The 16,033-nt window shown below is 45.9% G+C and overlaps 1 protein-coding gene across 2 annotated transcripts; it reads left to right on the top strand.

Moving 5' to 3' along the window:
• The first annotated feature begins 3,281 nt into the window (after nucleotides 1-3,281).
• Nucleotides 3,282-14,560, top strand: Gprc5d (G protein-coupled receptor class C group 5 member D). 2 transcript variants are annotated; one of them, XM_048432850.3, is made up of 3 exons: nucleotides 3,282-4,212; nucleotides 12,761-12,828; nucleotides 14,282-14,560. In XM_048432850.3, the coding sequence occupies exons 1-3, from the start codon at nucleotides 3,318-3,320 to the stop codon at nucleotides 14,351-14,353; spliced, it is 1,035 nt and encodes a 344-aa protein (XP_048288807.1). In that variant the 5' UTR covers nucleotides 3,282-3,317; the 3' UTR covers nucleotides 14,354-14,560. The 2 variants fall into 2 exon arrangements, with proteins under 2 accessions (XP_048288807.1, XP_048288808.1); XM_048432851.3 differs by lacking the exon at nucleotides 12,761-12,828.
• Nucleotides 14,561-16,033: the final 1,473 nt, after the last annotated feature.

Consider the following 16,033-nt stretch of genomic DNA (forward strand, 5'->3'; position numbering starts at 1 on the left):
GCTGGAATCGATGTATTTTGATTCATCAAAGCCATATCTCAGCTGTGTGTTCTGATGCACTTAGCGCGCATAGAAGCCAAAACAAATGAGGTGTGAGTAATTCGGATGTGTGTTGTGTTGGCAAAATGGGTCTCGTATCCTCCAGGCCCAACAACAGACGGGTTCATTCTATCACCCTAGATTTTTAAATAACAATAATTAATACTTAAGACAGGTCCTTTTATCTAAGGTGCTCAAAGGGCTTTGTGGTCATTAACCTATTAGTTTACCTGCCTCAAGTCACCCCAAGGTCAGCAGGCCTCTTCTTATAACAAAGAGAGAGAGATCCATGACTAACCTGAAGGAAGGTGGAGAGGTGGAGGTCATCAAAACAGCTCACCTGGAAGAAGTCAGGTGACATCTCTGCTAGCAGCTGTCCCAAGGCTCACAGAGCTCCTGAGAGAATTCTCGTGGATGCCCGTCCAGTCTCTGCAGAGTGTCCTTTCCCTTACCGTAAGCTTTAGTCTTCAGTTACAGAGGGGCAACAGTGAAGGTAAAAGCAAGTGAACCATCCCAGAAGGTTCATCTCCAAAGGAGAAAATGGCCTCTTTAAAGTTAAGGAGACTCTTAAGACAGACACATTTCAGAAGGAACCTGTCAAGGGTTTGTTAAAGACCTGAGGTCTTCGCAGGCGGACGGCATTAAGAAGCACATACTGAAAGCCACACTGGGGAAAAAAAAAACTATCTTCTCAGAAATAGTAGATTCACTCACTTCATCAAACCTCGCACCAGAAGATGCTCCACGTGGGGTCAGGTGCTCCAGAGTAACAACGAAAATCCTGATGCCCATGCAGCTTTAAATCCAATCAAGGAAGTAAGATTCAGACAGATAATGTTGACATGTTTTTTTCCGGTTTGTTTGGTCTTTGTTTTTCAAGACAGGGTTTCTCTGTAGAGCCCTGGATGTTCTGAAACTCGCTCTACAGACCAGGCTGGCCTCAAACTCAGAGGTCTGCCTGCCTCTGCCTCCCAAGTGCTGGTATTAAAGGCGTGCATCACCATCCCTGGCTCATGTTGACAACATATTTCTTATTTGTTGTTTTTTATTCATCAACTTTATTATTTGCCACTTCACATATTTATAGACAAATTAACCCATAAATTATGTCCCAAAAGTTAGGTTTTCTTTCATTTTGAACAGAGAGTATTCTTAGATACTGTGGTGTTTAGTCGAAGGTACTCAGCGAGGGCTGGAATGAGCCAGAAAGGCTTGAAGGATCTGGGAAATTCAGTGGAACAGCCTTTAGACATAGGGGATGGGTTTAGGTGAGAAACAAAGTGCATGGGAATAATGGTGAAGAGCCATTCCAAAGGTGAAAGGTCATCCCGAATAGAGACAGCATCTAAGACAAGCTGAGGGGTGGGCTTGTTTCTTTGCAAAGCTCTGAGAAAATAAATTTGGCTGAACCACGCAATCTGGAGATCTGGGTGAAATAGGATTGGAGGGAAAACGTAGAGCTAGGTCCCAGGGTGTCTCAAAACCAGACCAGGTGCACGGATGTGGCATCTTCAAACCGCATATGGGAGAAGAACCACAAAAGAAACTGGAGGGTCATTTTGGAGAACGATATAGGTCACCATAGAAAAAATAAGTGTGTCATTTCAGTATGGCTGGTGCCCTCCTGTTATGATTCCTTTCATATCTAGACCTAGGGATGCCCAGAGGCAGTGAGAGCCAAAGCAAGGGTGTTGTTAATGGGGCTGAGGAGATAAAGGTGAGAGGTCACAGTCAAAGCCCAGGGAGATATCAAGAATGGTTTGTTCAGGAAGAGACCGCTCACAGTGAGCAGCAGTGTCTCAGGAATGACTTCCCAAAGACAAGGCAGAGAAAAAGGGTTCCCCATAATTTCACAGTTTTACCCACCATCAGCTATTTGAAGATCAGGTCTAGGTAAAACCGCCCTTCTATCTGCCCAGAGAAAGTCATGGCACTTTGCTGAATGGGTGCTCTTCAGAATCTTAGGATTAAAGTCAGACTTTGGGAGAAGACCCTGAAATAGGGATTAAGCATCCTCTCCATCGCTTTTTAGACACATTGGAATAGACTGTAAGGTAGCAGATGTCCCTGAAGACACACCTCTCCGGGCCCAGGCACCTCTGGCCAGCAGTAAATGAGAAATAATTGTTCTCACCAAAGGATTCTCCGTGGAAACTGGACTAGGCGTGTCTTTCTGTCCTTCCGGTTCTTTTTATAGACACTTCTGGAACCTGAGTGAGGTTCTGCAGGTCTTCCGCCCATTTGAGGAGAGATTAAAGCACCTGAAGTTGTCTCCTCCTTACTCACTGCAGTCACAACTTCAGCACCACTGCGGCCTCACCAGTTTCCAGAGTTGGCACCGAGGAGGTAAGTGGGAGTCCAGCGGCTGGGAACCGGGATCCCCACTCCTGCCAGCTGAGTTTGAACGGGCTGGAGGGGAATGGCGCTGCAAGTATCCAAATGCAACAGGGTGTTTTGCATTTGTTTATTGTGCTGCTTTATTTTATTGGAATCAAATTGTTGTTTTCCTAGGCCACCTCAGTTAAGTCAGGGATTTTAGTCCTAAATATCTATAAGGTTACTTGAAGGAAGGTGACATTTTGCATACTTTTTTGCTGAACAAATAACAAGTGTTTAATAAAAGCCCATTGCATTGGGTTGACTTGAATTAAAATGGATAAAGAAACAGCCACTCAAATTTTTAGGGAACATGGCTGACCTGTCTGCTTTAAGCAGGGCATCAATGTTTGAGGCAATCCAACCAAGGATGGCTTGACATCCTGGTGCCCCATACAACGAGGAGCCCACCAATCAGTCAAGAAGATTCTGCTTGCCTTTAAGCAGCCTTTAGAAATTCCAATGAGAAAACAGACGAACTATCTGAGGTCACCTAGGGAAGAGCATTCTGGTTTCGCTCTGCAGAGGGAGCTAGGTGAGTGTGGAAGGGTTTAGGTTAGCCTTCTCATTTCCTTCCTGGTTGTCCTGTACACAGCAGTTATAAATACGGGGTTAGTGGAGAAGATGGCATTCCTACATTTGTAGACTATACTTGTATCTATCAGATCTTTATCCCAGCCAGGAAGATTGGTGTCAAATAAAATGTTACTCTCCTGTGTCTGGGTGACTGTTTTGCAAAGCCATTCCCTGCAAATGCTTGGGTGTCTTCATATGGAATGAAGGACAGGACACCCAGCAGGCATTCTTGTGAGTGAATTTAGCATCACAAGTTACCTTCATCTTTTCTTTTCCCCCACAGGAGACCAGACACTCATTCCTGTGAGGTCTACCTATAAGCCACCATGTACGAGGACTGCGTGAAGTCCACGGAAGACTACTACCTCTTCTGTGACAATGAGGGGCCATGGACCATCGTTCTGGAGTCCTTGGCGGTGATTGGCATAGTGGTTACAATATTGCTGCTCCTGGCAATCCTCTTCCTCATGCGGAGGGTGCAGGACTGCAGCCAGTGGAACGTGCTTCCCACACAGTTCCTCTTCCTGCTGGGTGTGCTGGGGCTCTTTGGACTTGCTTTTGCCTTCATCATCCAGCTCAACCAACAAACCGCCCCTGTCCGCTACTTCCTCTTTGGGGTTCTCTTTGCTATCTGTTTCTCCTGTCTCTTGGCTCACGCTTCCAACCTGGTGAAGCTGGTCCGCGGTAGAGTCTCCTTCTGCTGGACAACAATCCTGTTCATTGCTATTGGTGTCAGCCTACTGCAGATCATCATTGCCATAGAGTACGTGACCCTCATCATGACGAGAGGGTCGATGTTCGTGCACATGACACCCTGTGAGCTCAACGTAGACTTTGTCTGTCTCCTGATCTATGTCCTCTTCCTGATGGCCCTCACGTTCTTTGTCTCCAAGGCCACCTTCTGTGGCCCGTGCGAGAACTGGAAGCAGCACGGGAGGCTCATCTTTGCCACCGTGCTGGTCTCCATCATTATCTGGGTGGTGTGGATCTCCATGCTCCTGAGAGGCAACCCTCAGCTCCAACGACAGCCGCAGTGGGACGACGCGGTCATTTGCATTGGCCTCGTCACCAACGCGTGGGTCTTCCTGCTGCTGTATATCATCCCCGAGTTGTGCATCCTCTACAGATCAAGCAGGCAGGAGTGTCCTCCGCAAGGCAACGTCTGCCAGGTCCCCGTCTACCAGCGCAGCTTCAGGATGGAGAACCAGGAGCTCTCCAGAGGTACAACCCGGAGGGACTGTGGCGGGGAGGGGATTAAGCAGGCAGAAAGACCCCAGAGCTGGCTCACTGGCACAGGCCAGAGTTTTGGTGAGTTGTGTCAAGTATAGAGACAAAGCCCTTTGGAACCCAGTGGAAAGCAGATCTCCTAAAACGTAGACTTTATGTGAAAAGAACAAGACAAAAAGAATTGAAGGTTCTCAAGGAAAAGGTATGACTGTTGCTGATGCTTGGCAAAGAAAACCATCCACTCTAAAATGAGTTAACTAAGCCGGTGTGGGAGCACACACAGAGGCGGATACGAGAGGCTCGGGTGTTCACAGTCCTCCTTGGTGACACAGAGTGCAAGACCAGCTTGAACTACGTGAATGCCTCAAAAATAATAATTAAATAAACAAATAGAGTAAAATGAGTTAACCAGCCCCAGGCTAGTGATACATAAGGCCATGGTGAGTTCAGGCATGTTGGCTGTCAAGCACGAAAGTAAACCCAGGCAAAGGAAATTGACATTTTGAAAAGCTTAAGTCTGCAAGTTCATTTACCCAGATAAAATGTAAAACTGATTTGTGGGACTCAGCACTCAGGAGAGTCACAGAGTTCAACAACTTCAACGTTTCTATTTTGCAAATTGTTCACTGTTTCAAAAAAAAAAAAATCAAGGCTCTGTTCTAAAAGGCAACAGGAAAGACCATTTGATCTGAATGCTAAGCAGAAGCTCAGATGTGGGATCATTACTCGGCAGGGAGCAACTGCTCATGTGACGTTTTCTTGATAATTTCTAGGTCACGTGTTTATCCATATATAAAATCAAGCCACCTGTCTCTGCTTTGTTGGGGATTGACATTATCTGTGATCCCAAAGATGCTTGGTTCCTGTCAACCTGGAGGGAATAGTGGCTAATTTCAGTTATCTGGAAACATATCAAGCCTCATTAATGCCTCTTATGAAACATCTGACATTATCTATAGCCCAGTGCCACGGTTTTACATCAGTTTTGGTGTCTTAATAGACAACTGATTTCTCCCATTTTCTTCCTATTGGGTAACAAAGATGCTATTTCATATATTGATTGTATGGGACACATAATGTTCGCCAGGCTCAAGAACATTGAATATAAGCTTTCAAGTACATACACGTTCTGAGCTGTTATCGTTAGCTAATTACACATTCAAATTAAATCCTGTCCAGATAAATGCATCTACTAGCTCTTTTCAGTTCCGCTGATGGAAAGTCGGAAATTGAAGCTAAATATCCTTCCTACAAAATTAAGTATTGCTGTGGATGTTTCCCATCAGATCCCTGAGGTCTGGGGGTGGGGGCGGGGATTGCAGTCTGTCGGTCTTTACAATTCCTTTTGTAGTTTCTACCTGAAGATAGGATCAAAGTTGCTGGGGGTTTTTTTTGGTTTTTTTTTGTTTTTTTTTTTTGTTTTTTGTTTTTTTTGCTGTGTAATCCCAGAGACAAAGAAGTTCTTGTAGTATCATAATATTCCAAAGTATGCTTATAATGACCCTTATTCCATGCCCCCCAAACGTTAGAAATGTGTTTAAGGTGTTGTAGCGAGGACACCACCCTGTCTCAAACAGACAAAAATAGTTAGAGTTGCCAGGTGGGGTATAACAACCTCATAATCCCAGAAACTGGGGCAAAAAAAGTCCACGTAAAGTTGATGCCAGCCTGTGCTACAGAATGAATTCCAGGCTGTATTAGGACTGTCTCAAAAACAAAGTATAAGGAAAGTCTCAGAGCCTGCAGAAGAATTCCATTCTTAATTTGCTCAGAACTATCCTACTATCCAATTAAAACTAGAAAAACCCATTTCTTGAGCTGGTGGTGGTGCACACCTTTAATCCCAGCATTCAGTACTCAGGGGGCTGGAGGAAAGCAGATCTCTGAGTTCAAGGCCCACCTAGTATACAGAGTAAGTTCCAGAACAGTTAGGACCACACAGGGAAACCCTGTCTCAAAAAAACAAAAACAAAGCAAAACCTGGGCAGTGGTGGCACACGTCTTTAATCTAAGCATTCAGGAGGCAGAGGCAGGCAGATTTCTGAGTTTGAGGCCAGTCTGGTCTACACTGAGTATCAGGACAACCAGGTCTATACAGAGACACCCTGTCAAGAGAGAGAGAGAGAGAGAGAAAGAGAGAGAGAGAGAGAGAGAGAAGCTCCATTTTAAACAGGAAATAGTCTGCTGATGATAGATAATAGTTATTGCCAGAGTCATTTGATATTTTGTGGGGGTAAGAAAAATCAATACTATAGTGCTTTAAAAATGCAAATTGCCCTCCAAGGTTGGGCGGAGTCACCTGAAAATTCAGGTCGAGACTAGACTCAGAACTTAAGTCTGGGAAGATGCAGTTATCAAAACATAATGAGAGTAATTGAAGTGCAATAGAAGGTGTAGGGTTACAACTAGCTAGGGAAAACAAGAACCCAAATAGATAAGAGCCAGCAGCGGGGAAACCCACAAGCATGATCATGGCGCCTGTGGAGCTAGCTGGAGAGCAAATCTCCTTGGCCTACAAGCTTGTCTATTGAAGTAATAATCACAGTGTGAGTAAGCAGACGTGTGGCTGGTGAGAACAGCCATGCCCTTGTTCTCAGCATTAGTCGGGCTCCAGCCTCAGCACAGGTCTGGGATCCACTAATGAGACGAGACGTGTGGGGCACTTGGGGAGGTTCTGTGGAAAACCACAGGGCTGATTAAAGGGCTTTAGCGTCACACCTGTGTAGAAAGGGTTAGGACAGTAAAACTGAGTTGGTAGTTTTAAGTTTTATGCGCCTTTCTCATAGCCGATCCAGGCTCTGCCTCAGTTCTATCCTGAAACAGGGCATTTTGTTCAGGTCCGTGAGGCACACGGTGGCCCGGTGACTCTTCTGACTCACGCTGTTTGCCACCCAGGCTCCAGTGGCATTGTTATTTGATTTACCGCTGGGTTTATAAGACCAGAATTATGCAGCTGCAAGAAAAGGAGTCAAGGGGTGATTAGCAGAGAATTTCACAAGTGCAAAGGCTTCTCTGCGGGAGGCAGCTGCCCTACTGATTTCCATCTCCAACTAAAAATGGGGTAAAATGAACTCGAACCAACGCCTGAAGGATTGCTACTAAATGGGAAAATAAGAGATGGCAAAGGATTTGCTGAAACCGATCAGCAAGAGGGATTAAAGACTTCATCCAGTTCCTGGAAGTCTTTGCAAAGATTAGGCTTTAAAGTCGCTCTGAAGGAGCGTACGGACTTAATTCTAGAGCATGACAGACAACAGCATCTGGCTGCAAACGCAGTCAGGCAGGTCATTACCGGACATAGTGCAAACGGGCAGATTTACTTAAATTGTCAATGTGCTCCTAAAGAACTGGATATTGGACTTATTGTGCAAACATGAGGCCTGAATTTGATGCCCAGAACCCATGTAAAAAACCCAGATGTGGTGGCATGCTTTCTTTATTCCAGTGCTCCGGAGGTAGAGGCAGGCAGATCCCTGTGGCTCCCTGTCCAGCCAACCTAGCCCGTGCGAGACCCTGTCTCTTAAAAACATGTTGGACAGAGCTGGGGAGGTGACTCAGTAGGTAAAGCACATGTCCCAGTAGTATAAGGACCACAGTTCAGATCCTGGCATCCATAACAATGCCAGGCAAACACGGCAGCCTTGTAATGTCAGCCTTCACCAGGCAGAGATAGACAAGAGATTTCCAGAACAAGTTGGCTAGAGAGGCTAGCCAAATCAGAAACCCTGGGTTCAAGTATGTAATATGTAAGGTGGGGGGGGTGACCTAGAAGATACTCACCGTCAAATTATAACCCCTATTGTGTGTATGCATGTTCACAAGCATGCATGCACACACGCCATACACATGTACAAATTACCATAGTGAATAGTGTCTACAGAACAACACCAAGGTTGACCTCAGGCCTCCCCACACAAGCACACTCATACACAAACGCACACACACACACACACATGCACGCACCCTCACATACTTGAGCATGCACACAACATATGCACACACACATACTTGAGCATGTACACACACATGCACACACACACACATGCACCCTCACATACTTGAGCATGCACACACACAGCTGTATATTGATGGAATTTTCAAACCGGTTGTTCTTCATAAGGCTTTTTGGTTTTTTTTTTTTGAGTCAAGGTCTCACGTTGCTCAGGCTAACCTTGAACTCCTGACCCTCCTACTTCTGTCTCGCTAGTACTAGGATTGCACTTACACACCCCACCTTCAGCTTCACTTGAGCCATAAACATATCCATATATTCTCACAGCATTTGATTAATATTTCACAAGCGCAGCATATTGTTAGGCGCTGGGAATGTCATCATAAAGATACCCAAGAATAGTGCAAAAAAATGTGAGCGTATAATTGAAGTAATTAAAATGTATGAGTGAAGAAGTCATTTATGAATTATGTTTGTGCTAAATTAACTCATTTATATGTATCTGGGGTGACGGTATTTTAACAGATGCCTCTTTGATTAGTTGGTGGGCTATGTTGCTTTCTATTTGAAGTTAGTGGATTTCAGAATAATTGTTTTCCTAAATTATTGCTATCTCCAACCCCCCCACCCACCCAAATCAATGGCCACTTAACTAAACCAGTTGTTCACACCGAGGGCTTGAAGAGATCATAAACACGTTAGAACATCAGTTACAGATCTTCTGGGGACAAGACAGCCCCTCCCCAATTGTTACCTGCTTTATCCGTTGTAGATTAAGTAGAATATTGTTCATCTCAGATTTGCTTAAAGCAAGACCTGCCTGTCTTCAAAGGACTCAAGGTGTGGCCGGCAGTTTTCTGTACAGTGGCTGAGGGATCATTAGTGTGATCGCTCTCAAAGGTCTTAAGACGAAGATAAGTGACAAGCTCAACAGAGTGAAAAATGGCTCAGTGAGTATAAAGTGAGTGAGCCATGAGAAAGCGAACTTCAGACCCTTTGGGCTTCCCTTGACACATCAGCTTTTGTTGGGGGTTTTCCTTTTCAATAATTCTTTATTTTGTTGTTTTGAAGTTTATTTATTTCTATACTCTGTGTGTGTGTGTGTGTGTGTGTGTGTGTGTGTATGTGTACAACGTTCAGGAGTCGGTCTCTCTCCTTCCGCAGTAGAAGCTAGCACCACTAGGTTGGCAGACTTTCATGGCAAGTGTCTTTACCCACTGAGCCATCTCACAAGTTCCCACTTTTTTCTTCAAAGTGTACCTACTTTCTCAAGGCAAATCCAGTGGAATGGACCCAGGTGAAAGTTTTTGCTTGCTCTTTTACGGGAGTCTTGTTTTTCTTTCCTGCCACTCTAAGATGTTACCAGAATCTTAAAAAGAGAGAGAAATTTCCCACCCATAGGGAGTAGAAAGGCTCTTCCCAGGTGGGAGTCTAGTGGGTGGGGAGACATGAGAGAAGGTCATTGAATGAGTGCTACCTTAGAGTTAGGGAGGGCCAAGACATTCTGGCCTGCTGCTACACAGTAAGGTGTACTGTGTGTTATCCGGTTTGCTTTTAATCTAGAAAAGAAGAATTTGAAATGTTTTCATCATAAAGACACGGCTAAGGAAATGTGTTTCCTTAGATTTAAACACTGTGTGATGTATATACATGTGGAAACATCGCGTGGTCCTCCTCAATGTACCACTTAAGAATACACTCTAGGAACTGATGAGATGGCTCAGTGTGTGAAGCGTCTGGCTGCCAAGCTTGACCACTTGAGTGCAGCCCCAGAACCTACTTGGTAAGAGAAGAAAGCTGATCGCACCTAAGTTGTCCTCTGACATCCACACTTGTGTTGTAGCACACACTCACACGTACCCCCGACACACACAAAGTAATAAACGAAACAATTTTAAGGGTGAAATGTTGAGGTTATAGCTCAATGGTAGAGTGTTGTCTAGCTTGAGAGGGGGACCTATGTTCAATCCAGCACTATTTAAAAAGAGCAAAACAATAACAAAACACACTACACTCTTTAACTAGCTATAGGTGAGGGCTAGAGATAGCTCAGCTCTTTTTCATCCTCACCATCATCATCATTATTATTGTTATTATTATTGTTTGCTGCTCTATCCTGGGTCTCTGGGCTATTGTGTCACGAGTCCTGACCCTCGATGGTGAGCTCCCTCTCATAGTATAGGTCTCAGGCTAGGTCAGTCATTGGTTGGTCACTTCCATTATTTCTGTGCCTCCTGACCTCAGCACATCTTGTAGGCAGGACAAATTATAGGTCAAAAGGTTTTGTGGCTGGGTTGGTGTCCCAACCCCTCCACTGGAAGCCTGGCCTGGTTACAGGGGGTGGCTTGGTTAGGCTCTGTATCCCGTATTACCAGGAGTCTTTCTTGACTAAGGTCACCTTCACAGGTCACTGGGAGTTTCCATTGCACTAGGCAAAGGCTCAGCTCTTAAGAGCAAATGGAACTCTTGCAGAGTACCGAGGTTCAGTTCCCAGCACCCCTGTCAGATAAAGAATTGCTGCCCTCTGCTGGCCTCAGAAGGCACCTGCACTCACAGCTCAAACACACAAGTGCATAATAAATTAGAAAGACAAATCTTCTTAAAAAGTAGTTCTAGATGAGGAGGGGAGAGACACAGAAACAGAGGGGAACTAGCACAGAACAGGAGAAGGCAGTGAACCACGGACAGAATTTGTTGGGTCTAACATTGGATAAGACTAGGATGAGACCCACAAAGACTGGAGCAGAAGCTTATCCCGGTAGCTGGGACCGCAGTGCATGTCACCTTGCAGATGGGCGCTCACAGCCCTGGCTTGGAGAAACATCGGCTTCCTAACCAGAGAGGTCCCTGGCCTCTAGGAGCCTCGGGCTCTTCATATTTAACTAAAGATGATACTGCACTCTGCTCTTTCCACACGCAGATGCCAAGTCCCACTCTACAGCATGAGGTGGCCAGGGCGTTTATGTAGAGTACCAGCACTTTGATAAATCTGTGAAAAAATAAACTAGAAATGGGTGCATCGGGTTATTCTAACTTTTGACCCAGTCTAATGAGAATGTTAGGATGAAATTAGTTGCCAAGGGACAGCATGCAAAGGCGTCCCACTATACTACAAAAGTTAAACCAAGGATTCGGTTTCTCCTACACTGAAGGGAAGATGTGCATTTCCTCCATCATAGGATTCGACCTCTCTAGAAAATGTCAGTAGGAGGAAGCTATCGAGGGCAGGCATAACCACACCACCATCAATAATATACAAAGTGTAGCACACACTCTTTCCTTACGTCCCAGCCCCAGGGACCAGCATAGACATCAACTGTTTGCATCCTCAGGAACCTGTGGAACAGACGAGCTGTCGTGACCACCAGGTTTCCCTTTGGTTTCCGCCAGGAAGCACCATGAACAAAAGGTTAAGGAACTTGGCAGACAGGAGAGGGCAGGGAAGCAGACAACACAGATGGGGGTCCCAAGCCGACCTTTTCCAGGGTCCAGTCACCAGCACTGCAGCCTCGAAGTGTGGCCCCCACTGGCACAGCTGTGTCTGTGAGCACCCAAACACACAAGCACGTATGGAACAGGCGCTGGGCCTGAGAGACAAAAGTCCCTGACTTCATAGAGTTTGCTGCCTAGTTAACAAGACTGTCAGTAAACAAACAACGGTCTATGTGCTGATTCTATGACAATGTAGTATTTCTCTAAGGAATTCTGTGTGTGTGTGTGTGTGTGTGTGTGTGTATGTGCACATGTGTGTGCCCCTAGGTGCTCATTTTTGTGGTACTAGGAATCAAACCCAGGGTGTTCCAATGTTGGGAAAACCCTGGAAATAATTTATTATTATTATTATTTCCAGTTTTAAAATTTGAATCCAATTAAGTTGGGCATGGTAACACACTACTAAAAATCCAACACTCAGGAGACTGAGGCAGGAGGATCACCAAAAGTCTGAGGCCAGTCTAGGTTATGCAGGAAGTTCTAAACCAACCCGGGCTACAGAGTAAGTCCCTTTTCAAACAACAACAATAAAATGAATCCAACTCGTGGAGAAGTCAGCCTGCAGGGACAATTGAAAGCCTATGACCCCAGGGGTCACTGTTAACTCCGAGTCAGAGAACATTCCAGCCCAGCGTTGGACCATTTTCAGAAAAGTTATAACAACTCCCCTGCCTTTGCAGTTACCACATACGTGTGTGCTTCTCCTGAACACGCATGCTCTAACCGTGTACAGCCTTCCTCATAAACGTTTAAAAGATTCTCTTAAATCGGATTCTTCAAGCGCTGGATATGGAGGTACACGCCTGTCGCCCTGTGTTTGAGAGCTGGAGGAAGGAGCATCCAGAGTTCAAAGGTAGTGTCAGCTTCACACTGAGTTTGAAGACAGCCCGGGCCACACAACACCTTGTCTTAAATCAGCAGATGAGGGAATAACCAGATGAATGAATGAATGAGCAAACCCATTGGGGTTTTTTGTTCAATAGCTGCCACAACCAAGTAGTCCTCAAAGCATCAAGAGCCAATCTGCGAGCCACTGAGTGACCTCCTAGTCCCGGTGAGTCCGACACTAACATGGCCCTTCCCTCCTTTGGCTTTCAGCCCGAGACAGTGACGGAGCTGAGGAGGATGTAGCTCTAACTGCACATGGTACTCCCATTCAGCTGCAGGTAAACATGCTCGACTCACTCGCTCAGGAAGACACAGCAAACACTTTCCTTGGAGTCTACAGGATGTGTGTCCAGTGGCTTTATTGGTCCAAGGGAGGACAGGCAGGGCAGGGCAGTCTCAAGCTACACCCGCTGGCACAGGAGAGGCCCTAGGTTTAAACGCCGTGAGTCTCCCTTCACACCACCACCTCAGTGTATTTTTTCCCAGGAAGGATCAAGCAATGTATCGAGATCTGGATGATGTTGAGGGGCTGGCTAAGCTATGCAGCAGTATCAACGGAAGGGTGTAAATACGCATGAGTGTTGAGTCTGGCTTTAGCACGGGCTATCTAAATCTATCCCCCTGCGCCCTCAATTTCCCCCGTTAACCACTCTCTAGCCCCGACAGCCCAGGTCATCTTGACAACAGGGCTGGGTCTCGTCACCATCTGGAAGCCCAGATGGATGAACCAATTTTAGTCCTTTTGGGCAAAAGCAGAGGGAGCTCTCCTGAGTCAATTGGACATCACACATCACCCCGTGGCACGTCGAGCTGCCATGGCTCACAGGCAGATGCGGAAAACTCAAAAATACCTTGCTAGGAAAAACCTCTCGCTTTGTGGGGACCACAAGGAGCTGCAGCCCAGGAGGGAAAGTCACCCTCACATTGCTTGTCCGCTGAGCCTTATGAGGCAGTCGGTTAAGCTCAGCTGTCCCATCTGGAGCGGAGAATCTGTGTCTCCCTGAATGGCACTTAGACCAGGACAGAGCCACATGTCGTTTGCTCTAATTAACCCTGGCAGAAGGGAGTGGGGATGGGGAGCTTTTGCACAAGCTAGGAAAATTGCTTTTTATCCGTCCTGTAGAGTTTCTTGGATGCGTTTTCAAATTCCAGGAATCAACTATTCCATGACTTTGCAAAAAAAAAAAAATTATTAATGACCAACAATGGAGCCTGATGTAAATAGGTTTGTGTGATGGTTTCCAGTGTCAACTTTACAACACAGCCTAGAATTACCTGGAAAAAGAACCTCAAGGAAGAATTGTCTACATTAGCTTGACCTATGGCTGTATGGGTAGAGGCTTGTCATAGTTAGTTTATGTAGTATGGGAAGATCCAAACCACTGTGGGTAGAACCACTCCCTAGGCAGAGGATTCTGGATCATATAGGAGGAGAAGTAGAACTGAGAGCAAGCTAGCAGGCAAAGTGAGTATGCGTTCCTTTCCCTCTGCCTTCGAATGGGGAATGGTGTGACTCAAGTTCCCAGCATCTTGACTACAACCTGGAATAAGCGAAAGTAAACCCCTTCTCACCTGAGTTGCTTTCTATGAGGGCATTTTATCACAGCAATGGGAATAAAACCAGGGCAATTTGGAAGTTTTGCCTTTTTTTTTTTTAACTAACGAACTAATTGATAGTGAAATGACAGTATTTGGCTCGGAGAGTTGCTAATGACAACCATTCCTTTCCAGACTGTTGATCCCAGTCAGGAGTATCTCATCCCCCGAGCTACACTCAGCCCACAGCAAGATGCGGGATTATAGAGCTACCAGAAACAGAAGAAGGACAACCTAGAAGCCTGTGTCCTGCTCAACACCACCCTAACAGGCCTAGGAGAACTCGCTGGAAACACTGTCCATGCAGTATCCGCCCTGCCCTTCCTCTCTGCTTCCTTGCCCTTACTAACCCATCTGGACCCCTTCTCTGAAGATTACCCTAGCCCACACAATTACAATCTTGCTGCCACCCTACTTTACTGTGTCTTCTGCATTTATTTAACTACCTGTTTGTGTTTCTTAGCAAGGCGTGGAAGAATTGGTATCTCTGATTAACGGGACTAGAATAAACACTTTGGTGTGGAGACCCGGGGCGGGGGCGGTCATTCTAATACGACAAAGAGATTGGCAGCGACTTGGATGGAGAGTGCACCCCTGGCTGCTTTTCAGCTGTACTGAAAACCATACCTAGGAGTGCTCCCATCTTAGCTGGGCCCAGCAGCTCAGCTCAAGCCCAGCACAGCGGCACGTGCCCGGAATCACAGCACGAGTTATTGTGGAGTGAGTGGTTTCCACTCAGCCTTGGCCAGTCTGCAGTCAGCTGGGACGAATGCGATTCTGTCCCAAAACACACAACAAACAGGTCAGTTCAGTGCTATTGCCTACGTCGTGGTACTCAAAAGGGTCCTAGAACTTTTTCATTTAGAAAACCTAAAATTTTATACTCCCCGAGTAACAGATCCATGTTTCATCCCCATCTCTGGCCGTCGCCACTCTGCTTTCTTTGCATCTGACAACTTTAGAAGCTTCATATAACAGAATCATACTTCATCCAGTGCTGTCCCTGTGTACAGGCCTTATTTCCCTTACCGTAAGATCCTCAATGTCCACCCATGTATCTGGGGTTCTTTGGGGGATGTTTTATTGATTTTATTTACATGTATATATACAAGTCTGCTTGTCTGTATGGGAAACATGTTTGTACAGTGTCTGTGGAGGCCAGACGGAGATGTCAATCCCCAGACCTGGACGTGTAGGCAGTTTGGAACCCCCTGATATACTAAGAACTCAATCCTAGTCCCCTGCAAGAGCAGTACGTGCTCTTAACCACTGAGTCTTCTCAGCCTCACCTCCACCTCTTGCCATGTTGTATTTATTTGTGACAGGAGTTCTGTTTTGTTTCTTGAGGTTTGCTTGTTTTGCGTGTGTGTGTGTGTGTGTGTGTGTGTGTGTGTGTGTGTGAGCATGCTCACACACACGCATGACATATTCCTACCATGGCATGCACATGGAGGTCAGAGAGCACCCTCAGGTGCCAGGGGTTGCTTCCTCTTTATTTGATACAAAGTCTCTTTGCTGTTTGCTGCTGTGTAGACAAAACTAGCTGGCCCAGGAGCTTTTGTAGCTCCTCAGTATCAATCAGTCTCCCAGTAGGAGCACACTGAGGTTACAGACATCAGCATCACTGTGTTCGACGTTTACGTGGGTTCTGGGTGTGTGAACCCTCATCCTCGTGCTTCCTCACAAATGCTTACCCACTGAGTCACCGTCGAGCCCCATCCGTTTGGGTTTCGAGCCAGGGTCTGTGATAGAGCCCAGGATAACTTCCTGGCGATCTTCCTTTGGAAAGTAGCTAACATACTTTCCACACCTCTGCCCCATTTTCTAGGTACAGAAAATCTGTCATTGGACATGTGTGTTACTTTTACCTGTGGCCACTGTGAATAA

This window comes from Myodes glareolus, chromosome 3 (assembly GCF_982192425.1).
Source record: "Myodes glareolus chromosome 3, mMyoGla1.1, whole genome shotgun sequence".
Lineage (NCBI taxonomy): Eukaryota > Metazoa > Chordata > Mammalia > Rodentia > Cricetidae > Myodes > Myodes glareolus.